Consider the following 24,479-nt stretch of genomic DNA (forward strand, 5'->3'; position numbering starts at 1 on the left):
ATCCCAAGCAAGTGATGCTCCCACAAAAGTCTCTTATTTTTAATTCCCATTGCAATACTATAGTAGTCACCAATAACCGGAAAAAAATTGTAGTCAAGATTGTAAAATGTGCAACTGTGACTCAGATTGCAGACCATTGTAGTATTTTTAATAAGGTTTTCAATAGCCTTGAGCTGCTTTTTGGTACAATGCAATTTTGCCAGAAGAGGAAGGTAACAAGCAGTGGAGGAGCAGAATAAGGCATTTTTTCCTTGTTAAAAAGCAAAAAATAGTTGTCTGAAAAAGGCAGCATTTTTGCAAAATTACCAAATCCCAGGTTTGGGCTACAGGAAAGTTAGAAGAATGAAATTGGAGAGGTTCGAGGAATTGGCATTTCCCCGTAGTTGTCAGAATGCAGACTGGCAGTGGCAGTGTGATTCCATTGGCATAGAATTGCTGCAGTGAGCTGATGAAGAGCTTTTCAGTCCCCTGGCTTCCCAGTGCTGTCATGACAACAGTCACTTTCTCAATCCTGTTGAAGCCCTTTTCACATTCAGTGAATGCCACGCACAGAAAAGTAGGTTGTGCTCATCAATCTCTCTCTTCTCTGAGATTTGATTGAATGAAATAGTGAGCAGTACTGTATGTCTCTGAAGCTAAGCAGAATCTATCAGGTTCATTTAGTTTCAATATATGTGATAGGTCCTTGAGCAGAGGAAAGGTGATAAGAGTTACAAATTGGAAACAACATGGTCTATAGCAGTGGTTCCCAAACTTTAACCACCCGTGAACCCCTTTCACTAAAATGTCAAGTCTCGTGAACCCCCTCCTAAAAATGAATATCCAGGGATTTTCTCCCTTACCTCAGCATAAATTATAAAAGCAGTGATCTTGGAAATATAAAATTTGGTTTTATGACATGCTTATTACACACTATTTATTAATTATCATTAGTGTTTTTATTACATTATGAAAACGGCAACACTCTTCCAAGATCTTACTTTTGTAACTTGTATCACTTTTGATTAAGCCTGTTATAAGATAAGGCTCCTATCAGAGGCACCAGCAGAAAAAAGGGGTGCGAGGGCAAAGCCCCCGTGTACTCTGGGGCTGGGGGGGCACTGCCAGAAAAGTGGGGGGGCCTGTGGGGCCTGCCAGAAAAAAGGGGAGGGCTCGTCATCCCCCACCCCCCATACTGGTGCCTCTGGCTCCTCTCTTTTATCAAGGAGTATCAGACGTGAGACAGCATGAAGGTATTTAAGAAGCCAACTCAGAGTTCCTCTACACAAGCATTCAGGTCTTGAGCAATCCAGGCAAACAATGCACATTACAACAAAGCTTAAACTTGTTCTTCATAATAATGTAAAAACAACACTAGCTGCCTATTTACTGTTTTTAAAATTAAAAAATATCCACCTCCCTTTCTATTTCATATAAGGAGTCTTGAAGTTTAAATCTCCTCAGTGTGATAGATATGCTTGCTTTGAGCTACTTAGCTCTTGGTAGTTCCCAAGGCTGCTGGCCCCGTACTCCTGATGAACAGCTCTGTCTGTCATTAGGGAATTTTTTCCCAAGAATCCCCTGTAACATTTTGTGAACCCCCAAGGGTTTTCGAACCCCAGTTTGGGAACTACTGGTCTATTGGCTAAGATAAATGTATGATCTATAATCTCCTGTATTATGTTTTAATGGCACATGATAGTGAAATTGTCTGCTGTTTGTGTTCTTACTAGGAAACTCATTTGACTTACTTGAAATATGACCTATTTATACAAGTAGATAAAGACAATAATTGTATAGAGAGTTGATATCCTAATAAAGCGAGGCTTCAATGCAGATCTGAACTTCTTCGAAGTTAAGAGTGTTTGGATCTCATATTCTGCACCATGAAATTCAGGTCTTAGGATGTCTATGCTGCAGTTAAAAACCTGCGGTCGGCCTGTGCCAATTGACTTGGGCTCACAGGACTCAATTGTAGTGTAGACGTTGGGCCTAGGGATGCAGCCTGAGCTCTGGGACCCTCCCACTTTGCAGGGTCCTAGAGCCAGGGCTCCAGCGCAAGCCCCGAACATCTACACCTCAATTAAACAGCCTCTTAGCCTGTGCCCCGCGAGCCTGAATCAGTTGGCATGGGCCAGCCACAGGTTTTTAATTGCAGTGAAAACATACCATTAATCACAAAGAGTGATCTCGGTTGGCTCTGGAGGTCATGTTCAAGTCCATCACTAAGTATTATTTAATATGTATATACAATAGTGCCTTATATATAAAATTGTCTCACAAACTAGATTTTCAATTGACCTTAATTTTTTCTCCATTTGTGAGTGCAAATTGTGCACTTGGATCTTGATTCTGCAACTTTATGCAGGTGAATAGTCACACTGAGTTAGTCTCTTGATATTATGTTTCTGTACCCACAGTCTATTATTATTGAGAGATTATAGAAACAAACTTTATACGGTTTCTCTCAGACTATTAGATCTCAAAATGCTATATAGATTTAAGTTACAAAATTGGTTGTTACCAATAATCACAGAATGAAACATTGCAATCACAAAATAGTGGGACAGAAAAAGAAGAAAGGAAAAATTGTCCAGGAGTTAGGGAACTAGTTGAGGACTTGGGAGACTTTGATTCAAGTTCCTGTTCTGCCACAGACTTCCTGTATGATTTGGGCATGTATCTTAGTGCCTCTGTGCCTCGGGCATGTATCTTAGTGCCTCTGTGCCTCAGTTCCTCATCTGTACAATGGGGATAATAGCACTTCCCTGAGGGTTCTGAGAATAAATAAATAAAATACTGTGCGGTGCTCAGACACTACAAAATGGAGGCCACATATGTACCTTACATAGAAAGTGTGTCAAAGGAAAGGGAAATTTTCAAATGAGAATTTAGAAGCGTGAGAGAGACAAGAAGCCTATCCTAAATTACCTGGGTGGTAGAGGAAAAGGGTCTTGCACCAGAATGGCCATAGTGTGGAGAGAGAGAGAGAAAGAAGTAATTAAAAAAAATGAAAAATACACACACTTGAACAGAGTTTTGTACTGTCATCAGCATTTTGGTTTTACAAAATGTACACATGGTTTTGAAAAAAAAAAAAATAGGTCTTTTCAAACAAAAATTTCACAATCTGGACTACCATGAAGCACGCAGTAAGTTCTCTGAAGGGTGTTTTAAAGTGATTCTACAATTGTACACAATATCTATAGTACAGCTGTGCTCTTCCAGAGTTGTGTATCATTTCATTAGTATCATTGTTTATTTCAGCTGGACTTTAATGTTTTCATACTGGTTTTGCAGCATGCAAGGTCTTGATTAGTTTTCTCTTTGGGTACGTCTATACTTACCTCTGGGTCCGGCGGTAAGTAATCGATCTTCTGGGATCGATCCCAGAAGTGCTCGCCGTCGAAGCCGGTACTCCTGCTCGGCGAGAGGAGTACACTGAGTCGATGGGGGAGCCTGCCTGCCACGTGTGGACCCGCGGTAAGTTCGAACTAAGATAGTTCGACTTCAGCTACGTGAATAACATAGCTGAAGTTGTGTATCTTAGTTCGAAGTGGGGGGTTAGTGTGGACCAGCCCCAAGTCTTTGAAAAGGTAATCCTTTAAATCTAGTAAAGGAAGAGTAAGACTCCCTCATAGGCAGTTAAGTTTGAAGTATAATTTCTTAAACTATGGAGATTTACGGGCTAGTGTGCATGTGCAAAATTGCCCCATCCGCTGGATGGTCTACTCACGTTTTTATTTTATAACTCTTCTGACAGGCCTGCAAGAGGAACTAATGGAGGTGTCAGTAGCAACTTCATAATTAAGGACAGATTCAGTTTCTCACTTACAGCAGGGATTTGTATCTCTGGTATAAAGAATACATTGTATCTTCCACAAATATACAACATGTATAGTTTAAATTTTCCATTAGCAGGCCATACCTCTTAGATGGAAAGTGCTCTCTTTCTTCATCAGATGCCCAACAAAGCAGGGAAGGATCCCCTATATATTCAGTAATGGTCCCCTCATTTCATCCTTATGAGTCTCAAACAGTCAAGAGTCTCATACATGCCTAGATTGTACAGGGATATAAAAGTAGACATGTGCCCTGCTCCTGGTACTCTTCTCCCTGAGCTTCGGGCGCTGTTCCATATAACATTTCATCATGGCCTTACTCTGGGGTCTTCAGAAACAAGATACTATGTTTCTGCACCATCTTCCAGGGTAAGAACCTCTTCTCCTTCACCTTCCCAGGGAGCTAAGATGTCTCAGCTTGCAGTCCATGAATCTGAGCCCGCTGAGGAATTATCTGCAAAGGAACACCCCCAGACAGAAGATGAGTCAAAGCCAGCTGCTGTATTAACTTCATCCTTTGATAAGGCAGGGGTCCCATCTACACTGTCCCACCCAGACAACTAGAAGAGCTTTCAGGATCTGCTCAGACCTATCACAGATTCTTTTGCGATACTGGTGGAGACCGCACAAGAAAGCTCACACAAGTTCTTGGACATTCTCTGTGCTTCCATACCCGGTTGCTCATCAACAAAGCCCAACAAAGCATATCTGGCAAACAACTTCATCAGAACCTCCAACCTCTAAAAAGGCAGGTAAGTGGTACAGGTACCGTCCACCAGGTCTGAGTATCTACACTCACCTATACCTTACTCACTAGTGGTTATAGTAGCTAATGAAACAAGCACACAGCAACAGACAAAGATAACTTCCAGAGATTTATTCAGATGTAAGAGTTATTCATCTGCCAGCCAGCAATTCTAGATTGCTAATTATCAGGTGTTACTGTTGATGACTTTTTAAATTACATTACATTTTCAGATTTTACAAACAATGTACCCCTGGAGAACAGAGTTTCAATCTTTGACTGCTGATGAACAGCTAATAGCCAGGATGTCCCTCCAGGCAGCAATGGATGCCTCTGAATACAGCCTCTCATTCAATGATACTGTCTATCATTAAGAGGAGGGCACCCTGGTTCTGGCATCCAAAGGGAGGTGCAGTTGATGGTGAAAGATTTTCCCCCCCCCTTGCCCCTTTTTATCCACTTCTTCCACCCAAGACCTTAGTGATAGACATGGAATCATAGGACTGGAAGGGACCTCAAGAGGTCATCTAGTCCAGTCCCCTGCACTCATGAAAGGACATGTCCCTTCTGAAATGGGGAGCATATCTGGACCATCATCAGGCTTCAGGTCTACAGACCCATGAGGATACTTGACTACACGTAAATGTATTAGGGCCCAAAGTGGTTCGTAGAACCTGTGTTGCATTCCTACCAATTATCCATGGACTGACAGTCCAAGTTATGGCTGACAACACGACAACCACATTTTATATAAACAGGCAGGAAAGGAACCCTTTGATGTCTGGAAGGAGGTTAACTATGGAACTGATGTTTCAGCACTAAGTAATTTCTCATAGCAATACATATCCTAGATCAGCAGAATGCTCTAGAAGATATTTTTGTCAAGCCATGAGTGGATGATCAAGGATTCTGTTATCCATCACATTTTCCACGTGTGGTGTCATCCTTCTGTAGACCTATTTGCAACCGCCCAAGAACATTAAATGTATCAATTTCTGCTCCAAAGGAGGTCTAAGCCTAGAATTCCTGTCTGATACATTTCTCACTCAGTAGTTGCCAGGGATGATGTATATGCTTACCCTCACATCCCTCTGATTCACAGGCTGCTCAAAAAGATCAGACAAGATGCTGCCACAGTCATTATGATAGCAGCTGCCTGGCTGAGGTCATTTTGGTATATGGAGCTGATGCTGTTCTCATTTCATCCACTGAAAACCTTTTTAATTCTACCAGAAGTAATATCTCAAAACACTGGGAACATCTTACCTCTAAATCCAGTCTCCCTCCATCTGACAGCTTGGCTACTTACTGAATGTCCGGAACATTTTGATCCAAAGTAGAAAATATTCCTGCCTAACATAGGCTTTTAAGTGGAAAATATTCCGGATTTGATGTGAACGATGTTAATTACTTCCTAGTGATTCCCAGTTCCCTAATTCTTGGACTACTTGCACTCTCCAAAGGCTTGTCTACACTACCTGCTGGATCGGCAGGCAGCGATCGATCCAGCCAGGGTCGATTTATCAGTCTCGTATAGACGCGATAAATCAACCGCTAAGCGCTCTCCCATCAACTCCGGTACTCTAACAGAACTAGGAGAGCAAGCAGAGTTGACAGGAGAGCGTCAGTTGTCGACTTACCGCAGTGAAGACACTGCAGTAAGTAGATCTAAGTACATTGACTTCAGCTATTCTATTCACGTAGCTGAAGTTGTGCATCTTAGATCGAACCCATCTGATAGTGTAGACAAGCCCTTAGAGTGTTCCTGGGAGCAATATTGCCACATCCCCGCTATTCCTCCCCCCTTTCAACGCTATGTTTTTTTTTTCCCACCTACTATGATTAAATTTCTTAAGGGCCTTATACATGTTTTTTCCACTAGTAAGGGAACCTCTATCTCCATTGGCCTTTAATGTTGTGCTGGCAGGTAAGCCACATCCACTCCATCCATTTAAGCACCTAGCAAACTGCTCCCTGTTGCATTTATCTACAAAAACATCCTTAGTAGTGGCAATTACATCAGCCAGAAGATTTGGGGAAATGCAAGCTGTCCTAGCTGGCCATTCCTGTACAATATTTCATCTGGGTAAGGCATCACTCAGATCCCACTCTGAGTTTCTGCCCAAGTAGCAATGGGTTTCCATTTGAACCAAATAACTCTTTTATTGGTGTTTTCCCCAAAACACTTACTAACCAGGGGAAAGCTAGGGTGCACATTTCAAGTTCACAGGGCCTCATCTTTTTATTCACTAAGAGCCTAACCTTTCAGAGTTTCCCCAAGATGATTTGTACCATTTGCTGACAGAGAGGAAGGTCAAGCAGTATGTTCTCCGAGACTACCCCAGTGGGTGTTGGGATGCATTTGGGTCTGTTATGCGTTAGCTAGTTTAAACCCCTCTGGCTCAGATTAGGGCTCACACCCACTTGGGGTTCTTCAGCCCGTATGTCTGTTGAGCGTTATGCTCTGGCAGAAGCATCCCCATCTTCTTTTGGCAGAGCTATGCTACCATCTTTCCGACACCGTGGGGCACCCCCTATGCACATGGTGGGGCACAGTGAGTGCAGTGCTAAGAGTGGGATGGATTTGCACAAGCACTCGAAGAAGTAAAAAAGTTACTGTTCTGAGTGGGGCGGGAGTTTGGGCAATTCATTACCCGCCTGGAGGGGGGGCAGGGGCAAAGGCAACGAGGGTCCCTGTTTTCTCTGGAGGGGCCTGACGGGAGAGTCACCAGCGTGAAGCCTGGAGCTCTGACTCCTGCCCCAACCACTTAGGGCCGCCCAGCCTCGCGTCCCCCTCACAGCTGCCAGCTGCTGCTGCCTCCCAGTGCCTTCCCTCCCCGCCTCAGAGCCCCGCCGCATTTGGTTCTGCCCATTCTCTCTCTTCCCCGCCCCGCCCCGTGCACTTGGTTCTGCCCGCTTCCAAGCAGCCTCGCGTCCTCGATTCCTCTCCCCTCCCGGCGCCACCCTCCCAGCTCGGTGTTTTGTCCCCAGGCGGGTTCCGTAGCGCGTGCAGCAGCCCCTCCCCTCTGCGGCTAGCTCGCTCTGCTGCGCGATTGTGCGGGCGAGAGGCGGCGGCGGCGGCGGGAGCGAGCGAGCGACACAGGAGGCAGCAGCTCGGCGGCACCATGGCGGCCGCTCTCAGCGACATGGCGGAGCCGGAGGGGCTGTTTCCCGGCGAGGCGGCGGCGGCGGCCGAGGAGGAGGAAGAGGCCGGGGTGGCGGCGGCGGCGGAGTCCGAGGCGCTGCTGCTGCTGAGCGGCGAGGCCGAGAGCATGTCGGAGCCGAGCCCGGAGAGCGCCAGCCAGGCCGGGGACGGGGAGGACGAGGAGGAGGAAGAGGAGGGCGGCGAGGAGAGCAGCCTGGTGGGGAGCAGCAGCACCAGCAGCGGCTGCTGCAGCGACGAGACCCGCTCGCTCAGCCCCGGCGGCAGCAGCGAGGCCGACGCTAAGGAGGAGTCCAAGGGCCCCCGGGGCAGCCAGGAGGACGGGCTGGGCCGCGGCGGCGGCAGTAGCAGCAGCAGCAGCAGCAGCGTGTCCAGCGGCGGAGACGAAGGCTACGGCACCGGCGGAGGGGGCGGCAGCAGTGGCAGCAGCAGCTGTAGCGCCACGTCGGGGGGCCGGCGGGGCAGCCTGGAGATGTCCTCGGACGGGGAGCCCCTGAGCCGGATGGACTCGGAGGACAGGTCAGTGCAGCCCCCGCGTCTCGGCAGGCTGGGGCCGGCCGCAGCCCTGCGGTCGCTCCCCCGGTCGGGGATTGGGGGGGACGTCGGCCCTGCAGCTCTTCCCTCAGCCGGGGGAGGCCGCCAGGGAGGCTGGGGCAGGTTCAGCCTTGAAGTCCCTCACGAGATGGGGGCCCTGAGACGCCATCTCCTGGGCCTCTTTGCACACAGCGGCCCCTGGGAAATCACCTCTCCCCCCAGCCCAGAGGCACACACAGCCCGCACACGGAGCAGCCCAAACCACCGCCACCCACACTCCTCCTGCCCCCGGCCATCTCCCAGCCAGGGGCAGAGGGCAGCTAGGGCAGGAAGAAGGGATGGGTGGGGATTGTCATTCCTAGAACCGAGAACAAGGGCTAGGAGCCACCAGGTGCGTTGTGTTTTCCTCTTGTACTTACCCAGCAGAAGGAAGAGAGGCCTCAATATTTTTATTTGCATATTGAGCTTTTGCATGGTTAGTGCTCTCTCCTGAATGATTCTGCTCTTACCAGGCTTAATGATAGCAGAAAAATCGCCGACTTCGGTACTTTCAGTAATATACTTTGTCCTTAGGTTTTCATTTTCTTCCTGGAGGTTTGTTTTTTTTTCCCTAAAAAAATCTCTCGTCAGGTGGGAATGGAGTTCTTGAAGTATAGAAATCATTAACTGGCTGTTTTGATAGCCACTCAATTTGGTTCCTTCTTGTTTGATGTGCAGAAGGTCCGTATTTAAATAGTAAAGTTTAACGACTGTTTTCCTGGGATGCCAATGCCTCTTTCATAAAACAGTGTCAAGTGCCTTTGTAGTTGTATTTTGTGTTAAAATGCAATCAGTATGATCTAAAGTTCAAAGATGAAGTGTTAAAGGTGTTGGTTGGTGTATTCTGCCTATACCAGTGCAGGTGTTTGTGTATTACAGAGAGAAGCAACCTGTCTGTAACTATTGAGGGGGAATTTTAGTTTACTTGATCAGCATAGGTTGCTATCTGGTATGTGGATAGGCCTTGTCATGTACCAACCTTTTCTCTGACCATAAAATACTTTTCTTTGTTTAAAACAAACACAGATTAATAATCAATGTGATTGACAGACAAGGTAGGGCTGCTACTCTGAAACCTGAGGTAATATTGTTTATTGGGCCAACTTCTGTTGGTGTAGTTGTCATCTTTAGGATGTTTAAGGATTAAAATTTAATAGAATATTTATGTAATTGAATCCAATAAAAGATAAACATATGATTCCTATATATTATATATTTATCTTTTACACTGTTTTTAGTTATTTCCTTCTTGCAAATGAGCAATGAACTTGGTGAGCAGTACTGAATATACTTATAAAATATTGTTTTTGTTGTGATTTAAGCTGTTCAAAAACATGTGATGTACTGAGTGACTCTTGTTTTTGTGTGCTAATATTTAATTAACAATCAAACTAAATGATAGGACAAATAAATAGAATAAGAAATGATGTTAAATTATTTACTTGTCACTTTACTAGTCCAACTCTATTCTAGATCTAGTTATTGAGTTTTAAAATGGCTTAAGAAATTCTGTAACTTTGATCATAAATGGTGCTTTGTGTCCTTGACAAATCTAATAGATCATGGCCCATTATGATTTTTACATAAATGTGTTTCTAGTTTTACTTCCATTAAATGGAGAAATCTAGTTAATGTATTTGTTCATGTAGAGAAACAAATGCCAAAACAGTCAGATTCTTAGTAGCTTTTGAAAAATTACTTATTTACATTTCCAAATGGTATTTTTGCAATACAATGGGCGGTGTTTTTATCACCCCTAACAGTACATGATAGTGTGGGAAAATTTTTTTTTTGTTAAAGTCTAGTTGGACAAAAAGTTTAAAATAGTCCATTCAAATATTGCAGAACTGTAGCAGATGAGATTGATGTCAGTATATTTGAGTATTGACAACCCCAAGTGTTCAAAAACCCTGAATCAGCCCCCCTTCCCCCTCACTCCAAATCATAGAATTGGCTTGAAAATCATGATGATTTAAAAAACTATACATTTTGGGTGCTTTGTATTTGCCATCTGTATCATGTGCCTTTAGCGTGCACTGGGATCATGTTTTCATACCTTTCTCCACTGTTGAGTGCTAGACATTTCTTTTAAATGAAAGTTGGGATTCTCATGAAATGACATGAAATCTGGGAGTTGGAGCTTTAAAAAGAACACCAAATATTGCTATACATTGCATTAAAATTGAGAGGATTGGCAATACTGATTTTTTTTTCTTCATATTTTAATCTAATATAAACCACTTCATGTGTTTGAGTGACTATCTCAGGGCTTTATAGATACTGGAACACAGATGAGAGCTAGCTAGCACGGTGAGAGTGAGACTCAACCCAGATAAGTAGCTGAGTTAGGGGAGCAGTGGAAAGAAATGGTGGAGTTTCTCTTTTTGTAATTTATTTACTGTATAATAGAATTCATAATTTTCCTCTACCCTTCCTTTGATATGTTCATGCTTGGCAAGCAAGTTTGAAAACTTTTTTTTTTTTTTTTTTGTTTTGTTGGATCAATGCCTTGTTACAGTGTTTGCATCTAGATTGTAGTATTAATGATGTCTACATGGGGATGCATTTTCCAAATGATTTTAAGGTGTAACGATAGCATCCTGCTCATTGACTGGTGAATTACGTAGAGAACGTTACACCCATGCTCTGTGATCTTCACTGACTATCTGTTGATTTCTGAGTGAAGGCTAAGCTTCTGGTTTTCACCTGATACTCTGAGAGGCTTGAATTAATAGCCCCCTTGTTTAAAGGAGGAAGGGGTAAGTGGAAGGGCATTGTTGGTGAGGAATCCTTTGCGAAGATCTGCCACAGCCTAGGTCTGGTAGCATTAAGATTACCATTCAAGGCTTGTTTTCCCAAACTTTTTCTCTGTTGGTTTGAACAGGTGGGAGGGAGTTGTGAGAGGGACAGAATTTCAGGTGAGTGTTAGCATACTGATTAGTTTAATGCGTCTGGATTTTATTACTGTTGTCTACAATAATAGAAAAACACCAAAATAGTTAATTTGCTTACCTTTTGACAGAGAATAATTGCATGTGCTAGTATGAAAGTATTCTAAAATAAGACTGTCCATATATTAGAGGTTATGTAAGATTTTCATATTTAATTGAAATTTTTCTCCTTCTAAGAAGCAGTAGGTACATGGTTTATTTATAGAATATGATTCCAGGATTGTCACCTGTCTGTATGTCATGCTGAAGCCTGGAATATCTGAGGCAGTGTGAAGCAATGGAAACACCTACATGCATGGTTTGGGACCCTTTTTTTTCAGAATATTACCACATTCAGTTACCACTGAGATTTACTGTATGTTACCATCTAGTTTCTAAGTTTTCAGCCATTTTGACTTTATGAATTACACCTGTGCGACAGCGACCTGAGCCCAAGACTGTTGTGATAGCTGTGGTAACTCAGCCAATCACCACCCTCATTCTGCAGCTAATTTGCATGCAACAATTTCATTGGCTGTATGAGGGCAACTGCATGGTGGATTACTTGGCCCAACTGCCACATCCATGTAACACAAAATACTCCAAATACATATAGTTCCTCACCTGCACAACTCAGCACAACTCTGAGTTGGTAAGACAACTCCCACCTGTTTATGCTCTCTGTATGTGTGTGTGTGTATATATATATATATATATATATATATATATATATATATATATATATATATATATATATATATATATATCTTCAATATTTATTCCACTCTATATGCATCCGAAGAAGTGGGCTGTAGTCCACGAAAGCTTATGCTCTAATAAATTTGTTAGTCTCTAAGGTGCCACAAGTACTCCTGTTCTTTTCTCCTGGTACAGTAACTCACAGTAAGCCCAAATGCAGCCCCGTACCACAACAAGCACCCCTCATTTGCCACTTGCACAAATCAACACAAAATCTCCCAGCACAAAACACACACTCTAGCCTATCCTGACTCATGCTTACCATAAATTTGAGCAGCAACCCTGCAGGTCACCACAAATAAAAATTATTAATCTATTGTTACCGATTTTGAGTGGATCTTGATAAAACTCTGAGGGTCAAAAAAAATTATTTCCTACAGCAGAAGCCAGGAAATTTTAAATGTTAGAAGTACTGTGTAGAAAATAGACACATGACATTGAGGCTGAATTTGACTCAGAGGATTTTACCCATTTACTCCCAAGTTTGAAATAACATCCTGAAAGTAACTCATATGCACCACTTGGTTTCTTAGACCTGTTTATCCAATTTAATAAATTGCCATGTATGAGAACTTTTTTCAGCTTTAAAGTATTTCTAGTGGTTGACTTTCAGTGCCACTAATGTTTGAGAAGTTGTACAGCACTAACTTGCTGATATCAATCTTGAAAAAACATCTTAAGTTGATTCTCCTCAAAGGATGAAATAGATATAGACAGCTAGTAAATGAATCATCCTGGGTATCTCTTCACTGCAGAATTAAGTTGGGCTTTTACTCAGGTGTTGTCCCTAACCTCCCCATCCCCACGCACAAACTTCTGATCTTTAGTTTGTTCTATCAGCTTGGGCTAGTTGGCTTGTCTGAGGCCACAGGCTAAAGCCTGGATGCTGCTTTCAGTTGGACTGATATCCCATTTCAGTGAAGATGCAGGCCAAACCATTCGGGAGCTGATTGTCCTCCAATGCCTCCCACAATTTCCCTGTGTACACAGGAGGACAGACAAGTTCTCCCACAACTCACTTCAAAAGATTCAGAGTGGCTTACCTTACTGCAGTACAAAGAACCATGGGATATGCCTGCAGAAGTACAAGCGGCACTCAGTGTGTACCCAGTAACTTGGAAATGACTGTGGAGTGTGGCTACTCATACCCAGGTGCTTACACTGGAGTGCTGATTACTCAGGTTAACTCTGAGGCAAAGACATACCCTCAGAATATTGTGAAGGACATTTTTAGACAAATGCATTTCAGAAATTATTTTTCAAGGGTTTACTTAGATTAAATTGTTCCTTTCTAAATTTTTACTCTCAAAATGAGAATATGGCAGCACTAGGAATGAAAATCCTGATTTCTTTTTTTTGGTGCCACAGGACTCTTTGCTCCTTTTTTTCTGTGATTTGAAATGGGGGTCTCCTTAATCTTTAGTTGTGTGTACTGCCTTTTTTGGGGGGGGGAGGGTTAACTTATTAGACCTCCTAAAGGCTTAGTGTCAAGGTTGCCCATATTTGACCTACTTTTTTTAAACGGTGAGTTGTAAAACTTAGTCGTCTTCTAAATTGACCACTTTGGAGTGACATTTGTGACTGTATTATGAATTATAAGAGTGACATTTATAAAAGCAGAACAGCAATCTAAAATACAATAAAAAGGCAAGCGGTACTAGTGCAGATGCTTCATTTCTGTGATGTGTTCATGTGACCAGATTGCAAAATGCTTCAGGCCTCTTTTATGTATGCATTCTCATTCGTGAAGGCTGCACGTCCTATCCAGGAAGTGAAGATCATCCATTTTGCACCTACAATAGGGTGCTTAAGGAGATTGAATTTAATATAATTTGTTCTAGTTCTTATGTAATACTGACAAACCTCGGTTGACAATTGGCTATACAGGCCGTTATTTATCGTTCAGGGATTCTGCTGAAAATAACTTTACCATTGGTTCTTTAAAAGGTGTTCCTGACACCTTTTTGCAATTGCTTTCAGATTCAGAAGTAATACGTGGAACGGGAAAAATAAATTCTAAGTTCTTGTTCCCGTAACGTTATGTTCAAGTCTTTATGGCACTGGAAAAAAAGGTTTATTGGAAGACCAAACTGCCCAGATGTTTTATAAGAAGGCTAGTAACATCTCTTGCTATAAAACCTGCTGCTAGTTTTAATTAAGCATGGATAACATAAAGGCGTTTTGTGGGATTAGTTGAAAGAACTTGATCACCTGTACTGAATGTTAATATAGGATTATTGCAGTGATATCTAAAACTTATCTAGAATCCAAGCTTAGTACTCTTGCCACCCAATGAAACAAATGAGTGATATAATTAATTGTGTGAATTATACAACTTATGTAAAAATATATTTGGGAATCATGATAAAAATACTGGCCTTCATTTCCAGATTTTAATCACACACCTACAAACTACAGATGCTCCCCGACTTGCGTAAATCGGGAGCATATACCTGACAATTAGGTGCGTGTCCAAAAAAAAAAAAGCTTATGGAAAAAGTTGCGTAAGTGTGGATTTGCGTAAGTCGGGTTTGTGTAACCCGGGGAGCATCTGTAAATTTGTTAGCTACTCTGGGGGGTTAAGGATTTTTAAATGATATTTTTGAGTTTTCAGATACTTCAAACTGCTTCCTTTTGAACTTTCAGTGGTCTTAGTCGTTGATGTCAAGTGTTTTGTCATGCTTACCTAGAGTGTAAGCAGCATGTTCAAAGAAATTGTTTTGAAAGAATGTTATAAAAACATTCTGTATTTCACATATTAGTTTACAGTGCACAGAGTTGTAGTGTTCTAAAGTCTCAGCAGCAAGTTATGACTTTACAAAACTGGAAAATACGTCCCATTTCATGAAATTGGTATAAAGCATCCTGCCACTTCCTACTCAAGACTTCCACGGCCAGTTCTTGCTTAGCTTTTCTTTCATGCCAATAGGATGCAAAAAGATGTATCCTGAGACTTGTGATTTCAAATTTTAATTTTCTATGTAGGACTCTCTTTGTGCTAGCATTTAAGAGCCTACCGGTATGTTTACACAGGGATAAAACACCTGTGACTGGCTGGGTGTGTGGGCTTGCGGGGCTCAGACTCCAGGGCCAAAAAGTCAATGTGTAGACCTTCGGGCTTGGGCTGGAGCCTAAACTCTGGGACCCTGTGAGGGTGGAAGGTCCCGGAGGATGGGGTCCAACCCGAGCCTGGACATCTACACAGTGATTTTTAGCCCCATGAGCCTGAGCCCTGTGAGCCAGATTCAGCTGACATAGGCTATCTGCAGCTGTGCCATGGGTTGTTTATCCCATGGCAAATGTAGCCGTACGCTAAATCTTTTTCTAAACTTTATCATTTGCTTCGTTTCAGCGGGCAACTTCTCCAACTGTAAGTTCTGAAAGGCATATGTAAAAATACCCTGTGTATTAGTAATGAAATGGAATCCATGCTGACCGAGTTTGACTGCCAGACGTGTTGTTAACCTATTGAATGTTGTCCAACACTTGGCAGTCTAAATACTGCGATTGATATAATGGGGGCCAAGACAGTTTAGGAAGTTTGTTTGGGTATTAGCCATTTTTAAAAGTCCGAATTACTGGCAGCTACCATGAATTTCCTTTATAATTTGGATATATTTAGCCAAATAAGGACATGAGGTAATGGATCTGTGATTAATGTTAGTCCCAACACTGCTCGGCATTTTACAGGATGCAAAAGACAGAGGGCTTGGTTATCTGTTGCTCTTTTTAGTCTGCTCCTGTGGTGTAAAGGGGGCTTAAACACAGTGGGGCAGATCCTTAGCTGGTGTTCAATGGTCCCTATAACAAATTAAGTGGATTTTCTCTCCATTGTAGAGTTGCTAGACTGTATTTGCACTGGCCACCCTGACACAGAGGCCAGAGCCCTGTGTGTGTTGAAAGGAGGGAGCATTCCAAGAGAAAAGAAGAGGTGGGATCAAAGTGCACTAGACACTGGTTATTCTATGCTTCGCATAGCCCACAGAATATATTTAATTCATGAATTAATTTTCTTGATTTTCTTTAAGGTGTACCTATTGTTTTATACAATTTTTGGCTCTTTTAAAAGGGAACAAGGAAAGAAAATGTCAAAATTGACGAGCAGTTGTACACAAAAAAGTGTGATATGGTAATTGGGCTGCAGTGGAAACTTGTAATAAAAATTTGAAGATTTTCTAACTTTCAGATTAATTTAACGATAGTGATCTAGTCAGTCTTTCAGTTCTAGAAATTGATCAGATAATCACTTGTCAGAAACCCAGAGTAAGAATTTTTCAGAAAACTAAAATTGAAATTTAGATGCACTATCATGTATAAAAATAGGTACTGAGCAATAATCATTATTTAACTGAGTGATAGGTATTCAAGAACTGTAAATTCAAAAAAATCTAGTAGCTTAAGGCCTGAAAAACTTAAAACTTTGCTTATCTTTGTGCACTATGAGAGCAGAAAAGTTAAATATTTTTCGGTTGAAATTCCTTTTGTAAAGTATTAGCAAATTTCTTTGTTACTTTGTATGTCAAGTTATGGCCTGAAAGATTTGTATGAAGAATTGCAGGGTGGATTTGATTTAAATCAAATTGATTTATATCATGACTTCAATCACTAGTCAGGAAGACTCTATTTAATCATGGATTTCTACATAAAAGTGCATTCTTGTTGGCTGTTATAACCTTAATACGTATTCTTCACAACTCAGAGATAGATGTAGGTTTCATTTGTAAAAGGTACACACTATACATTTTAAAATTGATTTATTTTGAAAACTTTTCAGATTAGTTTTACAGCTATATCAGAAAATGAATGATTGTTTGGTTATTTCATTTACCAAAGGTAATTGAAGCAGATATTTATGAAGTGGTTGGGAGGTGAACTATCTCCAGTTCAACAGGTTAATCATTAATATTTGGAGGATTTTCTTGCCATGCTGTATTAGGGGGAGAACATCACCAGACAGACATTTAAATTGTTTTTTTTAACTAAAACAACGTCATGTATTCTGGATTTTTTTCTTCAACAGCAAACCGAGAATACTTTAACAAAACAAGCATATGAATTTTTGAATTTAGTTAAACATTCAAGTGTTTTAAAATCAGATTTGTTTTTGTTTGTTTAACTAAAATAGTTAAATGAAATAGTCAATTTAATTTTTTTTTAATATGTCAGCCAGGTCAACATGAGAAACTTAAAATACTGGCTTCTGCAGGTAACTCAGTTGTCTTCACCTTCATTTTCCTGTTTGTTCATAATCTGGAAAAGAAAAACAAGCTTTCCTCCTTTTTCAGGTCCCAAACTGAACATTGAGTTAGTACAGCTTTATTTTTTTAGTAGTTTACATTTAACGCAGTATGGTACTGTATTTTGCTTTTTTTCCTGCTCTCTTTCTCTCTCGCTGCCTGATTGTGTACTTCCGTTTCCACAGGAGGTGTGTGGTTGACTGGTCAGTTCATAATTCTGGTGTTCGTAACTTTGAGTTTCTACTGTACCATCAACTCCTGTCTTTGTGTTGTTTTTGGCCTACTTTTAAATGACACTTAAGATGACTATAGCTGAAAGATTAGAAAGAATATTGGTTTTCTTTGTGCATTTGACAGCACTTTGTGTATAGTCAGTTTAATGGCTTTTCTTGTTTAGTGTGTTTCCTCAGTTTTGTGGGTCTTACATACAGCAACAGGGAAACATATTTTCAAAGAATACAAAAAAATGGGATTGTGAAACCACAGAAATACAACTCATGATTTCTTAAATATTTATTATTGGTGTTCTAGAAGTATTGTTCAAATGTAGAATAATTTGTTTTTCCAACAACATGTTAATTGTCTTAATAAAGCTATACACATTTAGCTCTTTAATCTTTCCTCATAAATTCAATCTCCTCCAAAACCCGCTGACCATTTGTTTCTGTTCCCTGAACTCCCAGGAAAATAGACAAGTTGAAGGTAATGTGGTCCCTGGAAGTAAACCTAAAATTTGCGCCAGAGCCATCTACAGACGCTTTTCTTGATCCATGTGATAATTTTGCATATGTTGGCCAAAACTGTGGCCAGAGTTGGAAAAATTGATGATTTGAAAAAAATATATATATAAAAAAGATTTTTTAAATTTAAATTGGATGTTTTATTTAGAGTGAATACAGGTTTATTTAGGGAAAAAACGATTTAATTTTAAATTTGAAACCCAGAGTCTTTGTTAAGGCCTACACTTATTATAATCTACTGAAATAATTTAAACCAATTACAAAAAATATTAAGTAGTGCATGTTTTCTGCTAAGTTGAAAGAATATCCTCCCACTGAACTGGTAGAAGTCACTGGCTGAGCACCTGGAACCAGAGTTTGCCGAAGTGCTAAATCAGTTTTGACAGAAGTAATTTCTTCTGCAGGTGCAGAGAGAGTGTTTTTTTTTCATATTCGTATTCAACTAGTTAAGTTCAATGACTAGTGTATAAGAAACAAGTCTTGTTTTCCTCTTCCAATTTATGAATAAAATCTAGGTATGAGAGAATCAGATCTACTGGTTCTAAAATCTTGTAGGCCGTGTCTAGAAAAAATTAGTTCTCTTCATAACTACAGATAATACTTCCTTTGTTTAATAAATCAGTAAGTTTTAAATGCAAAACATGCTTTGATAAACTTTTTTCTTATGCATCTAACACATTTAAGTAGTTTTATTCAATAAAAAAATTTAAATGCTGTTTGTCCTTTTTAATTTAATTTCCATGCAAATGAGCTTGACTTAAATCACAAGTAAAAATATAAGTATCATCTAGTAAATAAGAAATGCATCATTCACTATTTTCTAACATAAAATAAGTAAGAATCTGAATAAATGTAAGTTAAGCTATATAATTGCTTAAATGTGTTGAGGCATAGTCTAATTAAGAAAAAAGCACCAAATTTAGTGTGAAGGCTGTATTTAGTTTTCAGTGTGTTTTAATAATAAAAGAGGCTCAACCTTTTTTTAAGGAAAGTAACTAAAAAGTTTAATGCAAAACATGATTAAAATAGATGATCTAAGTCAAGGTTTCCTACTTGCTAATTTAAATCATGATTAAAATTGGTTATTTAAATCCAGCCACTCTGACTCCATTATCCTCTTTTTTGGGTTGTCACATTGCATGCTTGTTTAACTTGCTCTTCATTCTTGCTGCTGTATCTGTTTCACTATAACTGCTTTCCTGGTTTCTCTTTCCTGTTAATTTATTATTTGCATTACAGTAACACCCAGGGACCCCAATCAAGATCAGGGTCCCACTGTGTTATCTGCTCTACAAACTCATAATAAGAGTTCTTGCTTTGAAGATCTTGCGATGTACACAGTCAGGGTAGACAAAGCATTAAGGCACAGAGAGGTGGTGATTCAGAATATATCTTATTTTGTTTTCTGTCCATGTTTCTTATCTCTCTAGGTCCCTTTGTATTATTTCTCTTGTCCTCACTGATTTTTGTAAATCCTCCCAATGTAATGTCAACAAACTTTAGTAATATGATGTTTCCCTCCTTTTCTAGGGATTAAAAATGTGTGGCATAACCCATCTAGATACGGCTTCACAATTATCTACTTCTAAAAAGTACTTTTTAAAACCAGATTTAGTGCTGGCATGGCAACTCACTTTTAAAATGATCTCTCATTGATTTGTGTCTGTTCATTTTCCACTCTTGATTTCTCAGCATTCAATTTACATTATAAAAATACAAATAGTTGGTTCTTATGTTTATTTTTGATAGTTTGTAATTGTAAAGCCTTTCTTGTTTATTTCACATGGTTTTAGTTATCATGGCTTAATCTGGGTATGGTTTAAGTGTGATTTTCAAAAATGCCTGTGTGATCTAGGACCACAAACACTTTCAATTAGACTTGTGCACCTAAATCACTTAGATGATTTGAAAGTCACACCCAGTATTGTTTATCATAAAGTTTTGTCTTCATTTAGGACTTTTCACTTAAATAGCAATACTTAGTAGGGTGGTGGTTGTTGAGCACCTAAAAGTGTCCTGGGCTCTTTAGACACATAAGGGTTCTGTCCTGTCTAAAGAGCTTTAAATGTAAGTAGGCAACGCACACAGGAGTGGGAAAAGGTTGTAGTGAAAGTCAGTTTGTATTGATTCTTAATTTAATTATTTACCCATTCTTAACTCCTATAACCTAAATTATAGGCTATTTACTCATTCTTTTATCCCTTCCATCACTTTCACATACTGATTTATCATCCCAGGTTTCTCTCCGTACCTCCCTCTCCATTTTTGTAATTTTTTCTTTCCTTTCTGGAAGACCCTTCTTCTGTATAAGTCAGCAGTTGCATTTTGTGGATATTTCTGCTCTTGCTGCTGCTAGATAGGAGTTTCTGCCTCTGCTCCCCATGATTTCTGTGTTACTGCTTGAATCCTGACATTCTGGCCTGTTCCTTTTTCTCCCTGATGCGCATTGGGTGTTCTGTGGTCCATTATTCTATGGTGGTGATACTCTCTACTCTGTACATTTTCCTGATTATCAGTGGAATTTCCTCAGTCAGGTACCAGATTATCTTCTGCGCCACTGAAGGAACTCAGATAGGTCCCATGTAATTCAGGGCAAATGGCTGTCCTAGGAAGCTCATCAGAACAACTTCTTAGAATAGAAAGAAGTTTGTTTTCTCTCTACTCTTAAGATTCACTTTGGGTTACTTGCCATTCACATGACAAGTAGGACCACTGTGGCATATTGGCACTTGCAGGTTGGAACAAGAAAGAACAAGTTAAAAATCCAAAATTAAGCAAGGGAAATTCTTTTGTTCCTGAAACAGGAATATTTTTGATAATTGGGATAACTTGTAGAGTAGAGATGCATCACCAGTATGGAGTTAAAGGATCACAGAGCACCATTTGACCACTTCAGAGAAGAAAACACATGTGTAGGTAAGTAAATTTTATCTTTTCAGCTTCTGTTGCTGGCCATGTGTCTATCTCCTGGGGAATCTCATTTAATAATACCTCATATTTTTCAGAATGTGTACTTAATCTTTCCACAGATCTATATTACCCGGTCTTTACATTGATATAACTAGTACTTGAAGAGCATTGGTTTAGATTCCATTAAATCTGTACTTGGGCAAGTGATAATTGCAGTCATTAACTGTGCATTTTATCCTATTTCAGTACCCAGAATGTTGGTCTTAAAACTATCAAATACTAACATTGTAAGAAGTCAGTATTAAAACCAGCTTCATATTCACAGATGATCAAGGTAACCATGCAATATGTTTATAGTAACATATTCAACTATATACTTAAATTCTGTCTTTGTCTGTTACAAGTTTTTAACTGAGCAGCAATCCTGTGGTCTAATTCCTCCATCTTTGAAACTTATAAGAGTCAGGCAATGGAAGGAACAGTGTGTCACTCCCAGGAGCGTGACTGTATGTTTCAGTTCAGAACAAGTTTGGTTTGTAATTTCTGTTCCTAAGTGAGAGAGCAAGCAGTGAGTCAGATTCTCATTATTACTACATAGCAACTAGACACCCACAGCTGACCTGTGCCAGCCGACTTGGGCTCGGTTTCTGGGGCTGTTTCATTGCTGTGTAGACATCTGGGCTCAGGCTGGAGCCTGGGCGCTGGCATGGGCCAGCTCTGGGTTTTTCTTTGCTGTATAGACATACCCTTATAGCGTTTCTGGTATCTGAGCCCTAGTTTACAAGTGATGAATGCTGCATCAAAGCAGAAAGGATCGTAACCTGGCATGCTGCTCAAGACACATCCTTCAGATGGAAAAAGCTTACTGCAAAAGCAAGTGCTCACAGAGTTCATCTGATTGTGTCATTTTCAGACTTTGTAAGTATCTATCCTGACAAACTGTTACACTTGTGTGGAGTCCCAGTTAGAGGTGATTAGGAATTTTTCAGCAGTGTTTTTTGTTGGAAAATGCTGATGTGTCAGAACAAAAACTTGCAGGTACGGATCAGTTTTGACAGGTTTTTTACTTGACTCGTTTAGATTCATTTTGACGTTTTTATAATGGAAAAACTTTTTTTCTAGTTCAAAACAACTTTGTTTCAAAATTTCGTTTAATTTGTAGTTAAAAAAAAGAGTAGTCTAAATAAAACAGAAAACTTTGACTCAAATTGAATTTTTTTTTCAGAATTCAAATTTCTGAGATTTTGACTTTTTGCCATGATTCAGGATGGGAATTTTTTTTACTATCTCAGATTTTCTTAGGATGGAAAAACTGTTTCCTTCCCGTCTCTAGTCCTTCTGAAGTTAGTAGGACTCAATCCATAAATCCTTTAGTTGAATTGGGGTCTTAGTGGGTATTTTATGTGGAGGTAATCCATTGCCTCAGGCTGTACTCTCTAGGATTGTATCTGTTTTCCTCTTGAAAAGGAGTGTAATGCATAGGAAAACCTGTAAACTAACTTTTCAAGTGCTTTACTTTTCACTTTGATGTAAATTAGTGAAGTGGCCAGATAATTACCTTCTCACAGGATTCACTGGGTTATGTTTGTTTTAACTCCCAACCTGAGCTGAGTGATTGGAATTTCTCTTCAGTTCTTTCCTTTTGGGGGGGTGGGGGGAGGGAATAAGAACGGCCATACTGCGTCAGACCAAAGGTCCATCTAGCCCAGTATCCTGTCTTCTGATAGTGGCCAATGCCAGGTGCTTCATAGGGAATAAACAGATCAGGTAATCATCAAGTGATCCATCCCGTGCCGCCCATTCCCAGGTCTTGCAAACAGAGGCTAGGGATGTTTCAGAGTATGTTTTGCATCCCTGCCCATCCTGGCTAATAGCCATTGATGGACCTATCCTCCATGAATGTATCTCGTTCTTTTTTGAACCCTGTTATAGTCTTAGCCTTCTCAACGTCCTCTAGCAGAGTTCCAACGTCCTCTAACAGAGTTCTTATGTGAAGAAATATTTCCTTTTGTTTATTTTAAACCTGATGCCTATTAATTTCATTTGGTGACCTCTAGTTCTTGTGTTATGAAAAGGAGTAAATAACAGGTCCTTATTTACTTTCTCCAAACCACTCATGATTTTATAGACCTCTATCATATCCTCCATTATTTATCTCTTTTCCAAGCTGAAAAGTCCCAGTCTTACTAATCTCTCCTCCTGTGGAAGCTGTTCCATACTCATTAATTTTCTTGCCCCTTCCTTTATCTTTTCCAATTCCAATATATCTTTTTTTGAGATGGGGTGACCAGATCAGCATACAGTATTCAAGATGTGGGCATACCATGGATTTACATAGAGAAATATGATATTTTCTGTCTTTTTATCTGTGCCTTTCCTAATGATTCCCAACATTTTGTTAGATTCCCCCAGTAGTGGTTTTGGACAATTGCTTATCTGCCTTGATGGATATGTGGGGCCACTGGGGGAGGTAAAGAAATATGGATGACATGCAGTTCTAAGTCTTCCTTATGTCTGATCTTGATAGTAGTCTCCCTTTTCTGTTGTCTGGCAGAGATAGATTAGATGGGAGTGATGTGGTTAAAGCTCAAACCAGATAAAACAAGATGTGTAAGCCTTTGGAAGTATCTAGAGAGTATGGAAGGGGTATCTTCCACCTCTGTTCGCAGGATCTTGATCTCTAGCCAGTGGTTCTCAAACTTTTGTACTGGTGACCCCTTTTACATAGCAAGCCTCTGAGTGCGACCCCCCCCTTTATAAATTAAAAACACTTTTTATATATTTAAAACCATCATAAATGCTAGAGGCAAAGCGGGGTTTGGGGTGGAGGCTGACCGCTCATGACCCCCCCCCCCCCATGTAATAACCTCGTGATCCCTTGAGTGGTCCCAACCCCTAGTTTGAGAACCCCTGCTCTAGACAGTGATCAGCAGTAGTGCTGCCTTCCTATTCTCTGGTTAGATACTTGCTTTCACCAGTTATCCACGTATTTGTCACCTTCAGAAGCTATTCTTAAGGATCTCTCAGAAGTTATATCTAGTATAGAATGAGGCTGCCTGCTTATTTAGCAGTGTTGACTACAGCGATCATGTTTCCTGAAATCTGTACTGACATCAAATTGTGGACAAACCAGTGGAGGTATACACACTACAAAGTTACTTTTGGTAGCAAAACAAAACCACCTTGATGAGAGGCAAAGCTTTTTGCCGTAAAATTAGAGTGACAAAGCATTGGTGTAGACGCTGCCATTCATTATTTTGACATAACTGGCCTCCCCCAGCATCCCACAATGCTGGCTGTGACCACCCTGCTCACTGTTTCGAACTTGGCTGCCTTGCAGGCATTCACCCTCCCCTTTCAAAGCTCCGGGAAGCTTTCATTATTCCTCAGTGTGGAGAGTGCACAGAGTTGCTGAGGATGACTCTCCCAGTATGGGAGAACTCAGAGGGAATTACAGAATCCTTAATGTGAAATTGGCAGGCTGGCAGAGCAGGCTGCTGCTATTGGGGAGGAGGGGGGAACTGCTGTGCTCTGCAGAGCTGGGGGCTGATGGGGGGGGGGGTGTCTCCCCCTCCCCCAGGGTTGGTTGCTCATGCTGCTG

The 24,479-nt window shown here is 40.7% G+C and overlaps 1 protein-coding gene across 3 annotated transcripts in view; it reads left to right on the plus strand.

The window, feature by feature from the left end:
* Positions 1-7,499: 7,499 nt before the first annotated feature.
* AEBP2 (AE binding protein 2) overlaps positions 7,500-24,479 on the plus strand; it is an 83,468-nt gene continuing 66,488 nt past the window's right edge. Inside the window, exon 1 of one of the 3 annotated variants that reach the window (XM_008174287.4) lies at positions 7,500-8,248. In XM_008174287.4, coding sequence (XP_008172509.2) covers positions 7,692-8,248 — 557 coding nt within the window. In that variant the 5' untranslated portion in view covers positions 7,500-7,691. The remainder of the gene's footprint in view (positions 8,249-24,479) is intronic. The other 2 variants (XR_010592764.1, XM_005308984.4) reach the window with 2 other exon arrangements.

Source organism: Chrysemys picta, chromosome 1 (assembly GCF_011386835.1).
Source record: "Chrysemys picta bellii isolate R12L10 chromosome 1, ASM1138683v2, whole genome shotgun sequence".
NCBI lineage: Eukaryota > Metazoa > Chordata > Testudines > Emydidae > Chrysemys > Chrysemys picta.